Below are 19,059 nucleotides of genomic sequence, written 5' to 3' on the forward strand. Positions count from 1 at the left end.
TGTGAGTTCGAGACCAGCCTGGTCTACAGAGATAGTTCCAGGACAGGCTCCAAAGCCACAGAGAAACCCTGTCTCGGAAAAAAAAAAAAAAAAAAAGAAAGAAAACCCAGACAACAGTGTAGGGAGTGCTCTTTCAGTACCTGATATGATACTTCCGCCCAGCCAAATGACTGGCCCAGTACCCTGACTTCCAGAACCGGTAGCCATCCATTTCTCTCCTGCTATCACAGAAAGGAGTGTAACCGTAAGGGGCGCCATCCAAATTGAAATCCCTTAACTCTTTCAGATCTGTCCGTACAATCTGCAGTAAAGAAAGTCAAAATACTTGTTAACCGACATACAGAAAACTTAAGGCATTCCTTAAAGTAGACTATATTACACAGGCAGCAGACAGGGCAACTCAACAGGTAACACACAGGCTCTAGAATACAAGCCTGGATTCCTCCACTGTCCCACTTTAACCTGAAATGATCCTCACAGACTCCTGTTTTGAGCAGTTGGTCCCGAGCTGGTGGGTGGTGCTATTTTGAAGACTGTGGAGTCTTTTGGAGGCTGGCTGGTAGAAGTCTCTAGGGGCAGGCCTTTGAATTCTGTAGCCTGGCCTTGTTCAAGCTTCTATTTTCTACCCTTGGTTTGCCGTCATGGGGATAAGCAGTCTCATCAGACATTCCGGTCCCCCTGGTCCATTACCTATTTCCCTTTCTCTATCACGACAGACACACCCTCTGAGACTAGGAGCCAAGACAAACCTTTCCTCCTTGAGCTGCTTCTCTTAGGTGTTTGGTCAGACAATGAGACAAGTTCTAATACAGAAAACTGATACTGAGGCACATGCCGAAGTGACAGAGCCTGCCCAGTGGCTCACAGGCCTTTTCAAGGTGGCTTGTAGAAGCATGTGGGAGAGCTTGCGGATGCAGGCTAGAGAAGCCTTACAGTGCTGTAAGCAGAGCGTGGAGGACCTCTCTGGTGGGCGTGCCTAGGACCAGAAGGTCAGGGACAGCTGACAGTAAAGACTGTGCTGATGAGGGCTCAGATGAGAGGATCTTATCTTCTGAAACACTGAGTTAGGTTGAATTCAAAGGTAATGAACCTACTGATTTAACATGGGAGATTTGAAGACTGTCTTATTTTCATGTTGCATGGTTAGTAAGCACCTTCCTTTGGGTCAGATAAGCAGGATCAACATAAGGATAACAAAAGGATAGTTTAGCAGTGAGGAGAAAGCAGCTGCAGTGGTTAAAAGGATCAGCATCACTGTGGAGAAGGTGTGCCAGAGAAGTATTCGCAGCATTCCTTGTCATAAGATCTAAGCATTTCCCCTGAACTTCATTTATCACCCACACCAGTAACACCTATAGCTAGATGTGGTAGTACAGGCCTGGAGTTCTAGTATTCAAGAGGCAGGGACAGAAGAACAATCTGGACAACAGAGAAAAGCTCTGTTTTAAAATCAGTGAATGTTCAAATAAAGTACTTAACATTTGGGAAGATAACTGGACATAGTAACAAAGTAATATTAAACATTTATTTTTTTCAATTCTTGGTATTTATGATAAATGAATTAAGTAATATATAGGACTGAACATACAACAAAGCAGCCATATTTTTTTTTTTTTTTTTTAGTTTTTCGAGACAGGGTTTCTCTGTGGCTTTGGAGCCTGTCCTGGAACTAGCTCTGTAGACCAGGCTGGTCTCGAACTCACAGAGATCCGCCTGCCTCTGCCTCCCGAGTGCTGGGATTAAAGGCGTGCACCACCATCGCCCGGCCAGAGCAGCCATATTTAAGACAAGATGAAAATGAGATGTGCTGGGAAGCTAAAGACAAGGCCAACCCTGAACTTAGGTGAGGCCTACTGGTGTGTAGGGGCATCACATCCCCAAACAGCTTCACAAGAAGCTGCAGGTCCAGGGTGGGAACTGAACTGACTCCAAATTAGAACAGAAGTATCTTGCAGTGGCTTCAAGAGAAGCTATGAACCCACAACAGGAACCAGATTTTACTCTGGGAAGTTTCACAACTCTCAAGAGAAAGCTGCAGACCCAAGCAGAATCCCCACATTTAAATAGAACAATTCCTGACCCTCAGAGGAAGACTTAAGGTAGGGACCTTGTCCATAGACACTAGTCCCACAGAAGAAAACAGCACCTCAACCCTATAACGATTTCACTTCCTGAACATTGCAAACACTACCACTGAAAGAAAATAAAAGGTGATTTGAATTTTAAAAATTAAAAATAGAAAAAGACTCAGCAGATAAACTAACTCCAGATGTCCAAGTCCCAGAGCAGAAATAAAAACAAAACCAAGATAACAAATCCCCTTCAAAGATTACTAATCAATCCCATTGCTAGGGCTCCTAATGGAAATAGCTTGAAGAACTTCAGCCAAAGCATTTAAAAGAATAAATATAACTATGCCCAAGCAACGTAAAGACATGAATATATTCTGAGAACAAAACAAAAGAGCTGAATGCAATAAGGACGTCAACCCAAGACATAGAAATTGAATCGGGAGAGGAAGACAGAAATGCTGAAGAAAAACCAAACTGAGACGATGCTGGAAATGAAAAATTCAGTTAGCCAAATTAAAGGCTCAGTGAAAAGCCTCATGAACAGAAAGGATTGTGTGGAAAATGGAGTATCAGGGCCAAAAGAAAAGACAGAGGAATCAAATCATGTAATTAAGGTCAATGATAAATGATTTGGGGAAGGGAAGGGGTATAGATCTAAGACACTGCAGAAAGACCAAAAGAGCAAATCTTCTAATTATAGGCACAGAAGAAGCAGGATACTACACCGAAAGCACAGACAATATTTTTAATAAAATCATAGAAGATCTTTTTCCCCAAATCTAGAGAAAAAGATGCCCAACAAGGTATGAGAAGCTACAGAATCCAAATTAGACAGGACCAACATATTATAGCTAAAATACTAAAAACACAAAATAAAGTTTCAAGAAAGAAAGGTCATGTCATCTATAAAGGCAGGACTATCAGAATAGGACCTGGTTATTCAAGAGAAACACTTAAAGCCAAAAGGAAAGATGAGTCCAAGCTCTAGAAGAACACAACTGCCAATCAAGACTACTATACCCAGCAAAACTATCTGCAAAAAAAATCAAAGGATAGTGGGATAGAAAAAGAGCTTAGTGGTTAAGAGCAGTGGCTATTCAACCAGAGGCTCCAGGTTTGAGTCCCAGCTCCCACAGGGCAGCTCACAACTGTCTGTAACTTAGGATCCAATGGATTCTCTGTAGAGTTGTACCAGAACTTACAACTTGTAGTTGTAAAGTACTAATACCAATACTATTCACATTGTTCCATAAGATAGAAAAGAAGTCTTTTGAGCTCTTTCTATGAAGCCAGTATTACCCTGGCATCAAAATCAAATAAAGACAACACACATCAATAAAAGAAAACTACAGGCCAATCTCCTTGATAAACATAAATGCAAAACTTGGTAATAAAATCCTGACAGAATTTAACATTACATTAAAAACTTCATTCATTATGGCTTTATTTCAGTGAATGCAGTGGTGGTACGTGTAAATCAATAAATATAATTCTGCACATGAATGGACTAGAGGACCAAAATTATGTTTCTCTCCATCAACACAGAAAAGGTCATGATAAAAATCAAGGCAAGTTTAGGGATAGTCGGCTCATGCCTTAATAAAAACTATATATAGAACCAACCAGAAGTCAACATCATACCAAATGGGGAAAAGCTCAAAACACTCTTCCTAAGGAACAAGACAAGAAACAGCTTCTACTTAATACAGTACTTGAAGTCTTAGCTTGGACAATATGATGAGAGAAGGAAACAAAAGGAATACAAATAGCAAAAGAAGTCGCAGTATTGTTTTTTGACAGATGTTAAAGACTCCAAGGAAGTCTTAGAGTTGATAAATACTTTCATCAAAGTGACAGAACACAAAATCAACATAAAAAAATCAGTAGCCTTTCTATATTACAATAGCAAACTGAAAAAGAAACCAGAGAGATCACAGCCATAAGCAAACAAACATAATAACAAAAACCATCTGGGAATAAACCTAACCAAGTAACAAGAGACCTTTACAGTGAAAATTTTTAGACACTGAAGAAAGAAATCGAGGAAGATAGAAGATAAAAAGATATCCCATGCTTAGGGATTAGAGAAATCATTATTGTAAAAATGACCATCCAGCCAAAAGCAGTCAACACATTCAAGAGCAATCCCAGTAAGAATTCCAAGTCCAGGGCTGGAGAGATGGCTCAGAGGTTAAGAACACTGATTGTTCTTCCAGAGGTCCTGAGTTCAATTCCCAGCAACCACATGGTGGCTTACAACCATCTGTAATGAAATCTGGTGCCCTCTTCTGGCCTGCAGGCACACATGCAGACAGAATACTGTAAACAAAATAAATAAATCTTTAAAAAAAAAAAAGAGAGAGAGAGAGAGAATTCCAAGTCCATTCCTTGTAGATTGAAAAAACATCAAGATAATTTATACAGAGGCACAAAAGACCAAGGATAGTCAAAGCAATACTAATCAAACAGAACAGCGCAGGAAGTGTCACTATGTCTGATTTCAAATTATACTAGTAATAAATTAGCATGGTACTGGCACAAAAGCAGACACACAGATGGATGGAATAGAACTGAGGACCCAGATATAAGACCATACAATGAGTTTTGATTTTTGACAGAAGTATCAAAAATATACATAAGAGAAAAGACAACATCTTCAACAAATGGTATTGGGAACACTGGAATTCAATATGAAACTAGATCCTTATCTCTCACTCTGCACAAACTGAACCCCAATTGGTCAAGAACTTTAACGTAAGACCTGATACTCTAAAGTTGCTAGAGAAAAAAAGAAGGGAACACACTTTATCCTACAGGCACAAGGAAGAGAAATTATTCAATTAACAAATGGGCTCTCATGAAATGAAAAGCTTCTGTACAACAAAAGCACTGTGAAGTGAGTGTATGAACACCCACAGAGTGGGAGGAAATGTTTTTGCCACTTGTGCAATAGTGGTACAACTGTTATAGGATAGCTAATGGCTTTCTGACTGGACTTGAGGCTTGCTCCACAGGAGGGAATTTCATACCTGGTATTGTAACCACAGCCTTGCTATTGTCATTTTCCTAAGCAGTGAGACTCTCGAGTTATCTCTAAATACTCATGTTAAAACCCAGAGATTGGTGGTGCACTTGCCCTGTCAGAGAAGCTTCCTTATGCGGTGGGCAGCAGAGGACACAGAGTGAGGAGAGTAAGACACTGACTGCTCAGTGCTAAACAGAATATCTGTATCAAGGTCCCCATCTCCCAAGGCTTAGTGGACACTGAGGAAGATGAGACCGAAAGGATTTGGAGCCTGTGGATGAGGCAGAGTGCTGTAAAATGCTGTCCTCTGGCATGACATGGTTATCAGACTCATAAACTCACAGTAGCGGTGGCTGCATGCACAAGACCTGTACAAGATCAAGCCAGCCAAAATGTAGACAGATGGGACAGATGACATGTAGGCTCCACCCCTTACTGGCACTGGGTAGCTACTGGAAAGGGAGAATCATTCTTTTCTCAGGATAAAGGCTACTGACAGGATTCCCAGGCTCTAGTAGACGGCTCTATACTCATGCACCTATGCACTAACAGGACATAGTTACAGAGGGTATATATGATAGATTACATGAACATATTTTATTGTATACATGCATAAAATGTTCAAGGAAAAAATTTAAAGGGAGATGAGCTGATGGAACTTAAATTTAAAAAGTGATACTATCTGAATGATATCTTTTCATATTTCTGAAATACTAATGCAAAAAAAAAACCAAAAAAAAAACAAAAAAACAGGTACTTTTCCGTATCTGAAAATCATCTTTAAAAAGGAAAAGGAGCTGAGCAGTGGTGGTGCACGCCTTTAATCTCAGCACTCGGGAGGCAGAGGCAGGCGGATCTCTGTGAGTTCGAGGACAGCCTGGTCTACAAGAGCTAGTTCCAGGATAGGCTCCAAAGCTACAGAGGAACCATGCCTCGAAAAAAAAAAAGGAAAAGGAAACCTGACCTATTTAGCACTGACTACCAACAGCTAGTGTTCAAAGCTTACCTGATCAGCATCTACAAACAGGAACTTGTCAACAACCAGTGGGAAAAGTACGTCCAGGAAGAGGATCTTGTAGCCCCAGATGATCCGCTGCTTCTCTGTCTGCTGATGAAGCCACCGCGGCCATTTGTACTGAACAAGTTCATACTGAAAGTTGTATTTGCTGGCCATGTAAGGTATAAACTCCTATTTTTGGACAGGGAACGATAATCATTCATTCTGAATTGATTCCTTAATGCAAGTTAGCCACCATTATTACAGTACAACTAAGTATTATAGGATACTCTAAGACAAGGTCTACTAAGAAACTTGGTCTTAATTCACTTGACTCATATAAGAGCACATATAAACTCTGGTCCAGTTCCCATTCTTGATGACATGTAGTCACCATATGATCTGACAGAAACCTGCAGGTGAAGGCTTTGAGATTTAAAGCTCCGTGTGTGGGTGTTTACGGCACATAAGCTCCAGGTTCACTTATCTACATTTGATTTTAGTAAAACACTTTGAGCTTGTAGTAAAATCTTTTCAAGGCTGTGTCTAAACCACAGCAGAGCCACAACTCTTCAATTTCCTTACGTAACAATAAGTCCTCTGGACCCAGGACACTAATGCCTTCAGGAGAGCAGAAGTAACTGCTCATCTGAGATGAGTCATCACTGAATAGAAAACTGCTTTAAATACTACAGAAAAAAAAAAGTAAGATGCAAGAAAATCAGTCCAGACCAACACGAGTCAAGCAGCAGACTGCTGAAGTTTGGTTTCCTTTGGCACAGAGGAAGCAATCCTTCCATACCTTATTCATAAGAAAATTAATCATTCTCAAAACACACTATCACTGTGCTTCTTAAACCAAAGCAAAGACATGCAAGCCTCCAGGGAAAAGGTTATTATTTTGTTAAAACATTGTCTCTTAGAAAAGACAAGAGACTCTCCTTCTATATTATTCAGCTTCAAACAGGCCACAGTTTTGGGTTTGTTTCTTAATAACTATTACTCCAAATAGAGTAGCCTGAAAGAAAAAAAATACCAATATAGAAAAGACAATGAAATTAGGATATCCTAATAAAAGGGATAAAAAAAATAAGTGTACAGATAAAACAAAAGTAGAAAAGAATATGTTACAGTGTAAATATTCCCTTAATGAGGTTTTCCCTTTCCCCATGAACAAACCTTAAATGTGGGGGACAAATAATTCTTCAAGAACCAGAATTTCACAGGAGTTTTGGTATTCTTCAGCACTGATAGCATCATTATGCTGCCAAAAAAAAAAAAAAAACAAAACCAAATAATGATTTTCCATTGCTTTTTAACCTCAACAACATTAAGCAGAGAAAAATCACAAGATTGACAGCAGAGCTAACCTGTGGTTCAGTTAGGCAGAGACCATCAGTAGTGGGAAAGCCTACATACTAAAAGGTGTCACTGAATGAGAGAAGGATTTCCCTGAAAGCATATTCCAAACTGATAGGGGCAAATGCTAAGTATGCTGCATACTTAAATGAGCCACTTCACAAACCGGAGGTCATAGCCATCATTCTCCAGACCCAGCAACATCTGGTACATGCATGGACGGCCCCTGTCAGTCTGGAAAGAGAGCCTTGAGAGAAAGGAGAGCAGGGAAGGGGAAGGGAAACCAGAGGGAACAGGCTCAGGCCAAAAATGCAATAAAGTTTTTAATCACTATTGTTATTTTATTTAGTTATTTAGTGGAAAAAGAACTAAAAATTACCCAAATGACTTTTTTTTTATTGTCTCCTATACCAGAATTAAAATGAAAACTAAAAGGAAAAACAGCTCTGAAATTGGGACAATGACCTTCAAGCAATGTGTTCCTTCAACACTGAGCTCCCAGACAGAGTGACAAACTGACCCTGAGACCCTTCCCCTCTGGTAACCACAGCAACAGTTTCAAGCAATGGCCCGTTCTGCTTTCAGCTGTATGACCTAGGCAAACCCCTTCCATTTTAGTCTCGGTTGTTCAAGCAAGGGTGTTCTCACTTAGAACTAAGATCTGGCTCTAAAGCTGTGTGGGTCTGCAGAAGGTGGCCAAGAGTTACATGGTTATGCCTATTTTTTGTAATTCCTTAGTTTCTGCTTTAAGCAATATTTATGGTCAAGGAACAACAATTTCTATAAGGTATACACATAGGATACTAATGGTCTATGGCCTTGTAATAGCCACACTGAGGCACCATGTAGCTCTACTTCATGGAGTGAACCAGGTCAAAACAAATAGAACTGTAAGCTGGGCGGTGGTGGCGCATGCCTTTAATTCCAGCACTCGGGAGGCAGAGGCAGATGGATCTTTGTGAGTTCGAGACCAGCCTGGTCTACAAGAGCTAGTTCCAGGACAGGCTTCAAAACCACAGAGAAACCCTGTCTCGAAAAACCAAAAAAAAAAAAAAAAAAAGTTAAAAAATAGAACTGTATGTGGCAAGCTATCCACAGCTCTGCGTACTTCATAGAGATATACATAGTACAGTGAGTAAAACTTTTCTCAAAATAAGCATACTGTAACAAATTCATTTACATACAAATAATGAAGACTAACCGAAGAAATCTTTCATAGAGATGACCAGATGCAACAGAGAAAATATTGATTATGTCATCTTTTTCAGGTTTCACTTCCTCAGTCTTCTGTCCTGAAAAGCCCCTGTAACAACAGAATTCAAAACAGAACCACTTACGATGCTGGGTAGACACAACCTTTCAGGAGAGGAGAGAGAGACAGCACCCGTGTCTTCCTGCTCGAGAGGTAAGACTTGTGGAAGCCACGTAGAGATGCGGCAAGGGCACGGGAACAAGGCCATCTTGCAAGGCAAGAAGGATGCTCATCAAAAGGCACCACATCATTTAGGAATAGATGGAACATAAGCTGCTCCAGAGAATACACTCTGTCCAGGGGGAGACTATCACCTCCCCCAGGAGTGGACCCCACTCAAGCTACATGGAAGAACATTTCCCCTCTCTTAATCAATGGGAAACATTTCCCAACTCCAATGGAAAGGAAACAATCTAGTTGCATGAAGCAGAAGGCCAGAAGTAAAAAAAAATTATCATACTCAAAAGGATGCATAGCATGCATCTCTCAGATTTCCCTCCAAAATTTTAACCATTTTTATGATGCCAAATTACCATTTAAATGAGTCCCAAAACCCAGACTCATTCTCACTCGTTCCATCACTCAGCAAGTCTTCATTAACCATGTCTGCTTTCTTCTGAACCTGCAATCATAGATGACAGATCTTATTTCTCCCAGTAGGTCTGATAGGCACTGGATACACATGGAGTACTGTCAACAGGAAACAATCAACCAAGTCTCCTATAGGAAAACCCCATCCAGACTGAGTACCCAGGAAAAAAAGTATGTTTATCAGAATGCCCACGTCAAAGCCTTCAGGGAGGATCTAGCTATCTCTTTGAATTGGATGATAACCAAGCTTAGTTTGTACAGTGAGCCAAAGACCAAACTTAGCTGCATAGAAACAGAGAGAGTAAACACATACACATTGTTTATATACACAATTCATAGCATTATTTCTTCTAGCTGACAACTTCTGGGGAAGAATTCAGCCTTCAGGAGCTGTTGGGAGAGGCATGTTGGGCCATTGCCTGATTTCAGGACTTATTACTGCAAAGGATTCTCTGCAGCAGTCTCCTTTCTGTTCAGCCACAGGATGGCTAACTCTAGGTTTTACCATGTATAACAGGTACTTTTCCTCCAGTCACTTTACTTGAAGTCAAAAAACTTTAGAACGCCGAGGAGAGAGAGCAACAAAGGGCAGTAAATAAAATCACTTACTGTTTGTATTTTGTGTTTGTTTTTGGAGGCAGGGTCTCATGTCACCCAAACTGGCCTCAGATTCACTATGCAGTGCAGGCTGACACTGAACTCCTGATGCTCCTGCCTCTAACTCCTTAAGTACTAGGATTATAGGTGTACATCAACCATGCCTATAAACACTATAATCTTACTGTTGGGTTGTAAATGGGATTTCCCAGTCTTCTCAGAATAAAATAACTAATAACACTATGAATTGTGTGTATAAAAATGTCAACGCCAGGGTTGGAGAGATGGTTCAGTGGTTCAGAGCACACACTGCTCTTCCAGAGGACCCGAGTTCAGTTTTCAGCACCCATACTGGGTAGCTTACAACTACCTGTACCTCCAGCTCCAAAGAATATCAGTGCTCTCTCTTCTGACCACAGGTACCTGCACATGTGTGGCATACAGTCACACAAACACATGTACATATACACAAACAAATAAAAGTTTTTAAAAATGGCAAAATTGGTCCAGGCAAGGTGGTAGATGTCTTTAACCCTAGCATTTGGGAGCCAGTCTGTTCAGACATATCTCTGAGTTCAAGGCCAGCCTGGAATACATAGTAAGTCCCAGGCCACCCAGGATTGCACAGTGAGATCCTGTCTTAAAAAGAATAGGGGGGCAGGGACAAAGCCTCTGAGGACATTTGTATGAAATGAGACTAACATTGTTCTCTGACATTACAATCTTTTGGCTGAAGAAAACTAGAAGTTTGTCTTCACAAAGACATTTTTCCTTAAGCAGCATTCCTAGTAACAAACTCCCCCCCAATGGAATAGCAGACTGACTTCAAAATGCAGGTGCCCCCCTTTATCTGCTGGGAAACATTCCAAGCCCCTGGTGGATACATAAAATCTGAGATAGTAGAGAACCTAGAACATATTCCATAGCTTTGCTAGCACTATTTATGAGAAAGCTTAATCTGTAAATTAGGCCACATAAGATCCAAAACAATAACTAACAGTTATTATTAATGGAGCATTAATTATTTTAATAAACTAACGTGAATATGCTCTTCTTGAAAGAGTCACACAGGAGTCAGTATCTTCAGACAGTGGCTGACCAAGATCACTAATGCCTGGCCACAGCAAGGTCTGCTATGACAGAGTGACTGAATGGGACTATTTACCAACTATAAACAAGTCACTGCCAAAGCAAAGCAAACTTGCCTTCACTTTGATGATCTTGCTTTTGAAGTTATTGAGGAGGACAACAACATCATTTGCATCAGGAGGAGAATCTGTACCATCATGGCTGGAGACAAAAGTAAGACAGAGAATACAAATCACAATCTCCCAAATACAGTAAGTGCACAGACAATGACTGCTATTTTGCCCATCATCTTTATCATAGAAAAGCTTTCCAAAACCAACAGTTCCTAAAAGAAGCACCTTTATAAGACAAAGAAGTGTTCGTAGAAATCTCCATCTCTAGACTAAAGTGAACTGACTTCCTTCTTGACCCTTCCTTCAGATTAGCAGGCAAACAGCAACAGGTTCTCAGGCAGGGTACGCACATAGCAGATCATGAAAAAGCATGTATTTTCATAGCTCTGAGCTCTCAGGCCCATCACTGGAAACACTTCTACCTTTTAACTGGATCAGTTATGGAAAGAAATCTACTCTGGACTGAATGTGGTGACTCACACCTCGAACCACAAAAGAAGCAGCAGGGAGATCAATCTGAGCTCAAAGCCAACCTAGGCCACAGTGAGAGTATGAAGAAACAAGGAAAGTCCATCTATTCTTGCTCTGTCGGGAGGCAACAGAACCAGGCAAGTTTAGAGCACAGACTCAACTCTGTGTCTCTGGCATAAAGTCCACAGGACCACCAGCTCTATTTATAGGCACAGGAGCAGAGGAAGAAGAGTTTAAGCATTCTTTTCCTACAATCATATTCTCCAGTCACCAAGTATCAGGAAGTCGCTGCATCTGCTGTTATTCAGCAGACAGCAGGGTTCTCAGGCAAAAGTTAAGGAGAAAGCTGAAGTACAGAAGATTCCAGAGACAGGGACTGTCCACTTAGGCACAGGAACCCCAGACAGCAGGAAGAGAAGATGGCACCACAGCCCTCAGCAAGGAGAAAGATAAACAAGGGCACACAGAAGAAAGAGAATTCAAAAATATTACAATTTTGTGTAACCAGTAAGGCAGTGATAATCTCAGCACTAGGAAGGCAGAGGCAGGCAGATCTCTGTGAGTTCGAGGTCAGCCTGATCTACAAAAGCTAGTTCCAGGACAGCTAGGGCTGTTACAGAGAGAAACCCTGTCTCGAAAAACAAAAACAAAACAAAACAAAATTGTGTAACCTTACCTAGAAAAATCACTTAATCAGAGAAAAGGCCACTATTTCAATAAGGACATGACGACAGTACAAAACTCTCTGGGTACTGGGTAAGGAACCTGCACTAAGCTGGGATGGCGGCACGCGCCTGCAGTCTCAACTGTGCAGGAGACTAAGGCAGAGGAAGGGTCACCTGAACCCAGTTCAAGCCTGGGCAAGAGAGCAAATACCTGCACCAAAACCAAAGACACCAATCTATACCGTTTGTCCATGTTCACATAAACAGATGCAAACCATTCCCTACTAAACTGACACAGAACTTGGGACTAACTTAAACTGTGTGACACAGAACAGACCACAACTTTTTAAATGTGTCTGTAACTAGAGGATGCAGTGAAGTTTAAGCCAATTCCTGTCGCTGACAATATGCTCTAGGAGTACATCTATCTACTCAACTCCAGTCCAAGGACCAAGATGAGAGTCAGACTTCATGGCCAAGACCTGTGTGTTCTGTGCACGTGTAAACCACTCAAGGTCAAGATATATACCTGCCCATCAATGAACCAAACATGTCCAACCCCACTGCATTTCCAAAACTCAGGTATCACCAGGTCCACAGAGCTGCTGCCTGCTGTCTGCATCCCAGAGAAAGAGTAATTTCATTCTGATATAGTTGAGAAAGGGAAACCAGAGGAACAAACCTCACTCTAACCATTGGTTATACTTCCTGTCACTCAGCTCACTTGTAAAAATCCACCTCCATTTATTGCACTGGAAAGAAAGCTTGGTTGACTATACATTAATGCGTGATGCCTAGAAGAAGGCCCAGACAACGCCCAATTAAAGCAGTCTCTTTAAAATGCAGCTGCACCACTCAGTCCTACCTGTAGATTCTATAAATATCATCAGAGCGCCCCTTCCTTAGTCTGAGAATCCAGGCTCCTGGGTTGGCTTTGAGCTGAAAATATCCCTAGGACACAAAGAAAGTCAAATTTCAGTTCTCTTTAAAACCTCAAAATTTTTCTGATAGAAATTTACTTTTTTTCCTGACAGATATTTCTTTTTCTTTTTCTTTTTTTTTTTGGAAGTATCAGATCATGAGTGTGTGCATGCCTATCCACCTACCTATCTTTCTTTCTTTTTTTGGGGGGGGGAGGGGTCTGGGGGATTGTACTAGGAATTGAGCCCAGAGTCTTGCTGCTATGATCATTTTAAAAAAAATTTAAAAGATATTAAGCAAATCACGGAAATGTAAGCCAAAACAAATCAAAAAAGACTATCAAACAAGCTAAAAACCGAAGCACACTAGCAGAACAGAGCCAGTGAAGCCAAGGAGTCGTGCTCCACTAAGGAGAAGGTGTGACAGGGATATGAGCTGGAACTTTCAATGAAAAGAGAGTGAGCAGAGCTCTACAGTGCGTTTTGTTGTTTAACTGGCATATAGATGGAATCTCCAGGCTTAACCAAACCAGTGACTTTTCAATGACTACATTTAGTCCATTGTTAATTCTTATTTCACTCCATAGTTCAGAATGTTAGCTCTTCTGTCATAAATTATAGCATCTAAATACCATGACAGATCAACTAATTACTCACCAGATTGGCCATCACAATCGTGTCCACAGTTGTTGGGCTGGCTGAAGTCCCTAACGTAAACTGCAGTCCTCGAGGGGGCTGGCCCGTGGTGACATCGTAGCAATGGCCCTCTAATAACAGGTACTCCAGCTCATACTCAGCAGCCACTATACTGTCCACCTGAAAGGCCGAAATTAAACCACATGGACATTATACATGCATACTCAAAACGCAATCCGCAGGGGCCAGGGGAGAGTGGAGTGCATAAAAGTGCTTGTCACTGAGGCTGAAGACTCGAGCACGACCCCCAGATTCCACATGGTATAAAGAATGCCCACGTTGGCCCTGACCTCCATGGCACAGCATGGCGTGCCCCAGTTCCACCAAAAATTAATTAAATTAAATAAATGCTAAAAAATACACCTTTTGTGACTTTAAGAAATTCAAGAAAAGGAAACACAATTTTAGAACATAGACCATCCGCTAATTTTGGTGGGGGTAGGAGGTAATCTACAAAGGGATAGCAAAGGGATTCTTGGGATAAAATGTTCTGGATCTTGATTGAGATAGTAGCTAATGACTATAATTATAAAAACTTGATTGGAGGAGAGAGAAAGAAGATAATAAAGTTGTTCCAAAAATATAGATGAGGATAAGATTCTCCATGTTGTTGTGAAAAGCCCTAAATAAAGAGAATTTACATCTTATGGTAATAGATGGGTACAGCAAGTACACAACACTCACAGCAGCATCCCCATAAGAGCCAACAATAGAAACAATCCAGTGTTCATCTGTGCACAAGCACACAAAGTACGCTATATCCAAATAATGGAATTCTATCTGGCAATCAAAATAAAGTACTGACAGGTGCTATCACAGGCAAGAACCTTGGAAAACAATTTCAAGTGAAAAAAGTCAGTCACTAAAGACCGATTTGGAAAGCTCACAAAAACAGAATGTCCGTGACTGCCAGGGGAGTAAGGGGTGAGTATTAATGAGTACTGTGATGGTAAGTCTTCATCTTGACTAGATGCGGAAACATACTTCTGGGCATGTGTGAGGGCCTTTCCAGAGAGGCTCAATTCAGGAGGAAAGACCCACACTGAATGTGCAGCAGCGTTCCATGGGCTAGGATCCCGAAATTAGTAAGAAAGAAAAAGGGAGAAAGCCATCCGAAGGAATTCTCCTTTCTTTTCCATTGCCACATCTCCCTACCACAAGGGAATCCGTTCTTACGAGCCAAAATAACTCACTTCTCTCTTACATGGCTTTCTGTCACATGTCTGGATGCAGCAACAAGAAAACTAAATAATACAGACATGGAACTGATTCTGAGGCCAACAAATGCCAGCTAAACTGAGAGAGCAAGGACGGCAACATCTGCACACGCCAAAACTCCTAATGCGACACTTTAAAAGAACAAATTTACAGAACATGACGGGTATCTGAAGAAAGCTGCTGCTGTACAGAGCACATTAGATGTGAGCAGTGAGCCCACTATTCAGTTCAGGGTCACCACTGATTGAATTATAAACAGACTGTACACATGACTCAGTATTCAGAAACAGTGATGCTCTTACCTCTTCTAGATAAATGTTATCAAGATCATATGGCGTCCTGACAGATTCCACCATCCAACTCTCAGGTGTGTTCAGATTCAAAGTGAACAGTGGAGACTGTGGCATATCCAGAAACTTCGCTATCGGTCCCTTAGCAAAGCTGTTGTCTGCGGTGAAAGAAATCTCTGGTTCTAAGACATAACGGTAAAAGCTGAAATGGAGATAGGGTGTTAGGCTTTCTTAACGTTATCACATTCACGAGTTCCATACATGTTAACAAAAAACTAGATTCTTCCAGATCAGGGCATGAATAGGCAAAACCATCTTTTGGTCTAGCGATGCCTCCCAGGGCTGCTACATATATAAGAATGCAGGAGACACCCCTTCAATGCAGTTCTCCTCTTTGGGAAGAACCCATTTTCTCTTAAAATCTGAGCCCTAAATGGTGCTTGTGCTCTCATGCCAGCACTGAAAACATTATATGTAATAACTAAACATTTCTTAATAAAAAGCTAATAGTGGAAGCTACGGCTCTTCATCCTTTGTAAAATTGTTGGGCTCTATTTAGAATCTAACTACAGAACTCTTTCCTTCATCGAGGAAGACATTTCCCGCAGCCAGAGCGTTTGCTAAGCTACCACTATCATTGGGACACATCTTCCAAAAATGGCCATCTCACAAGCAAGTCTCTCCATTTTCCTAGGATGTAAGAGAATGAGTATAGTAAATTTCCTACATATGGCAACCAATGGCTACAGTCCTTTAAGTGAGATGCAATGTGCAAGTAGCTTGGATTAGTGCCATCTGAATGCTTACAGCCCACACTATGTTTCAGGATGTCTATCTAGAGCAAACATGTGACGGAAGTCAACAGTCAGCAGACGTCCTTTCAAACACAATGCCCACCTACCAGCCCACCTGATTCGTCAGCATTTCGTGCTAACTTTTAGATTTGGTACCACTTACAGAAAAGTTCCTTAAGTGGCATTTTACCTTTTCAAAGGCATGTCGGAAAGTTTAGATTGGCAATTCATAAATACTCTTAGATTCATGTTTACCAGCTGAGTCAAAACCTAAAAAAAAAAATCAAACCAGATGACAAAATATTTAGGTTTTCTCTTCAGAAACATTATTTCACAATTAGTTAGGAAATAAACATTTTTAATTTATCAAGAAGGGCTATGAAAGTGACACCTGTCACCACATCTTCACTGGAGAGGTTTTGAAAAGCAGAGCTGCACTGTGGATTCTACCACACATAGGTAAGGCACAGTTCCACAAAGGGGCCGGGAAGGGTAAGGAAATGGATCAACAAGTAAAGGTGCTGGCTGCTAAGCCTCACAGCCCAGGTTTGACCCCTGAGACCCAAATGGTAGAAGGTAAAAACTGTTTGTTTGTTTTTTGAGACAGGGTTTCTCTGTGTAACAGCCTTGGCTCTCCTGGAACTCTTTGTAGATCAGACTGGCCTCAAACTCAGAGATCTACCTGCCTCCACCTCCTGAGTGCCAGGATTAAAGGAATGCATTAGCATGCCTGGCAAGAACTGATGCTTGCAAGATGCCCTCTGATCTCTACCCATGTACCATGACATGCATGCACACAGACACAGACAGACAGACAGACAGACAGACAGACAGAATGAATGAATGAATGAATGAATGAATGAGTTTTTAAAAGGCTATTGCAGGTCACTGTTCCTCTCTCAAAGTTTAGAACTCAGTTGTGAGGAAACAGCAAATGATGAATATTTAGCTACAAAGGAAAACAGAACAGCTCTTTGCTTCAGTTCACAATAAAAAGCATGAAAAAGACATATGTATTAACACCCATAGAGAAGAGTAGGTGATCACACTATCCTAAAACAATCCCTGCTAGGGTTAGAGATATACTTCATTTGGCAGAACGGCCACATAGCATACGTAAGGCTCCATCCATGTTCAGGGTCTAGAATACGCATGTGCACACACGTACACACACTTAAATGAAATGGTAGGATGTTGTGTTGGTTAGCATTTTTAATCATACATCAAAGTATATCTTATACATATCTAACAGACATTATATAATCCATAAGGAAAATGAGCCTTTATTAGTCCTTATGAAAATGATATTATCCAACTCCTTTAGAAGATGTCTCAGGGACAAAGAAAGTACCCAGAAAAACCATACAGTCTCTGACTACTTCATTAAACATAAGAACCACCTCCATAGCAGCCCTACCAAGAGCAAGGGGGCGAGCCTCTGTGCTTCTCTTGTGACAGGGTCAACGACAGCTACCACATCATAGTATGTGTCCCCTTCATTGGGCTTCAGTTTAATTGCACTAAAAAAAAAATCAAAAGAGCAAAACATTAGCGTGGAGAAAACATATGCAGATCAGAATAAACAAGTTAAAATGGTAATCACCTGTGAATAAAGCTATGGAAGGAGCTATACCTAAGTGAGGCTTGTGATTGGTCAAACCAGACGCTATGGAGCAAAAACATGCCAAATCCCCGCTCTGGAGACAGAGGTGTACTCTGCTACCTTTTGGTCTGAAGAGCTCTCGCCTGCTCACTATCACTGGTGTTGTAGCAGGTATGCACCAGTAAAAGCTCTTACAAATGAAGAGCAAAGAGAAGGGAAGCAGTGACTCTCAAAGGATTAAAACTTCACCTAGTCATCCCAAACCATTTATTGCCTTGTTTGATCTGATACAAGTTTGACAGTGCAAGAACATTTGCCCCTGTGCTAACAGTACAACACAAAGCAGAATACAGGGCTGGAGAGATGGCTCAGAAGTTAAGAGCATTGCCTGTTTTTCCAAAGGTCCTGAGTTCAATTCCCAGCAACCACATGGTGGCTCACAACCATCTATAATGAGATCTGGTGCCCTCTTCTGGCATGCAGGCAGGCATGGAAGGAATGTTGTATACATGATGAATAAATAAATATTAAAAAATAAAGCAGAATACAAACCGCAAACCACGTAGCAATGGTTTAGCTGCTGTTGGTGGTTATTTCAAATGTTAGATGTTCTGGAAACAGCCATTACTACAATACACGATAGTTCTGCTGCTATTTTCAAAAAAATCACCCCATGGGTGCTCACAGCCATTTCTAACTCCAGCTCTAGGGGATGCAATGCCCTTTTCTACTCTCCGTGGACACTGCATGTACACGGGTGCACACGTATACAAATGGGTAAAATGCCCATATACAAAAAATAATTTTTTAAAAAATTCTATAACAAGGAAAGAGGACAAGAAGACCCAAGGGAGGCTGGGTGGTGGTGCACGCCATTAATCCCAGCATTTGGGAGACAGGGGTAGGTGGATCTCAGTGAGTTCGAGGCCAACCTGCTCTATAGAATGGGCTCCAGGACCGCCAGGACTGTTATACAGAGAAACCCTGTCTCAAACCACGCCCCCCCAAAATACACCTCAGTAAAGTAACAGTTACATGATTATAATATAATCCCAGCATTTGGGAGACAGGGGTAGGTGGATCTCAGTGAGTTCGAGGCCAACCTGCTCTATAGAATGGGTTCCAGGACCGCCAGGACTGTTATAAAGAAATCCTATCTTGAAAGAAAGAGAGAAAGACACAGAGAGAGAGACAGAGAGAGAGACAGAGAGACAGAGAGAAGGAGGGAGGGAGAAAGGGAGGGAGAAACAGAGGGAGAAAGGGAGGGAGAAAGAGGGAAAGACAGAGAAAGAAATGTATAATGGCTG

The 19,059-nt window shown here is 41.3% G+C and overlaps 1 protein-coding gene across 1 annotated transcript in view; it reads right to left on the reverse strand.

Annotated features, from left to right (window-relative positions):
• The window catches only part of Uggt1 (UDP-glucose glycoprotein glucosyltransferase 1), a 119,339-nt gene that overhangs the window by 18,214 nt on the left and 82,066 nt on the right, over positions 1-19,059 (reverse strand). The window contains exons 27-37 of the mRNA XM_013351007.1: positions 17,567-17,669; positions 16,340-16,419; positions 15,368-15,557; positions 13,809-13,967; positions 13,097-13,182; positions 11,099-11,183; positions 9,239-9,327; positions 8,655-8,756; positions 7,274-7,358; positions 6,104-6,286; positions 141-301 (exon numbers count right to left, since the gene is read on the reverse strand). Of these exons, the coding sequence (XP_013206461.1) occupies positions 141-301; positions 6,104-6,286; positions 7,274-7,358; positions 8,655-8,756; positions 9,239-9,327; positions 11,099-11,183; positions 13,097-13,182; positions 13,809-13,967; positions 15,368-15,557; positions 16,340-16,419; positions 17,567-17,669 (1,323 nt within the window). The remainder of the gene's footprint in view (positions 1-140; positions 302-6,103; positions 6,287-7,273; positions 7,359-8,654; positions 8,757-9,238; positions 9,328-11,098; positions 11,184-13,096; positions 13,183-13,808; positions 13,968-15,367; positions 15,558-16,339; positions 16,420-17,566; positions 17,670-19,059) is intronic.

Source organism: Microtus ochrogaster, linkage group LG2 (genome assembly GCF_000317375.1).
Source record: "Microtus ochrogaster isolate Prairie Vole_2 linkage group LG2, MicOch1.0, whole genome shotgun sequence".
NCBI classification, from domain to species: Eukaryota; Metazoa; Chordata; class Mammalia; order Rodentia; family Cricetidae; genus Microtus; species Microtus ochrogaster.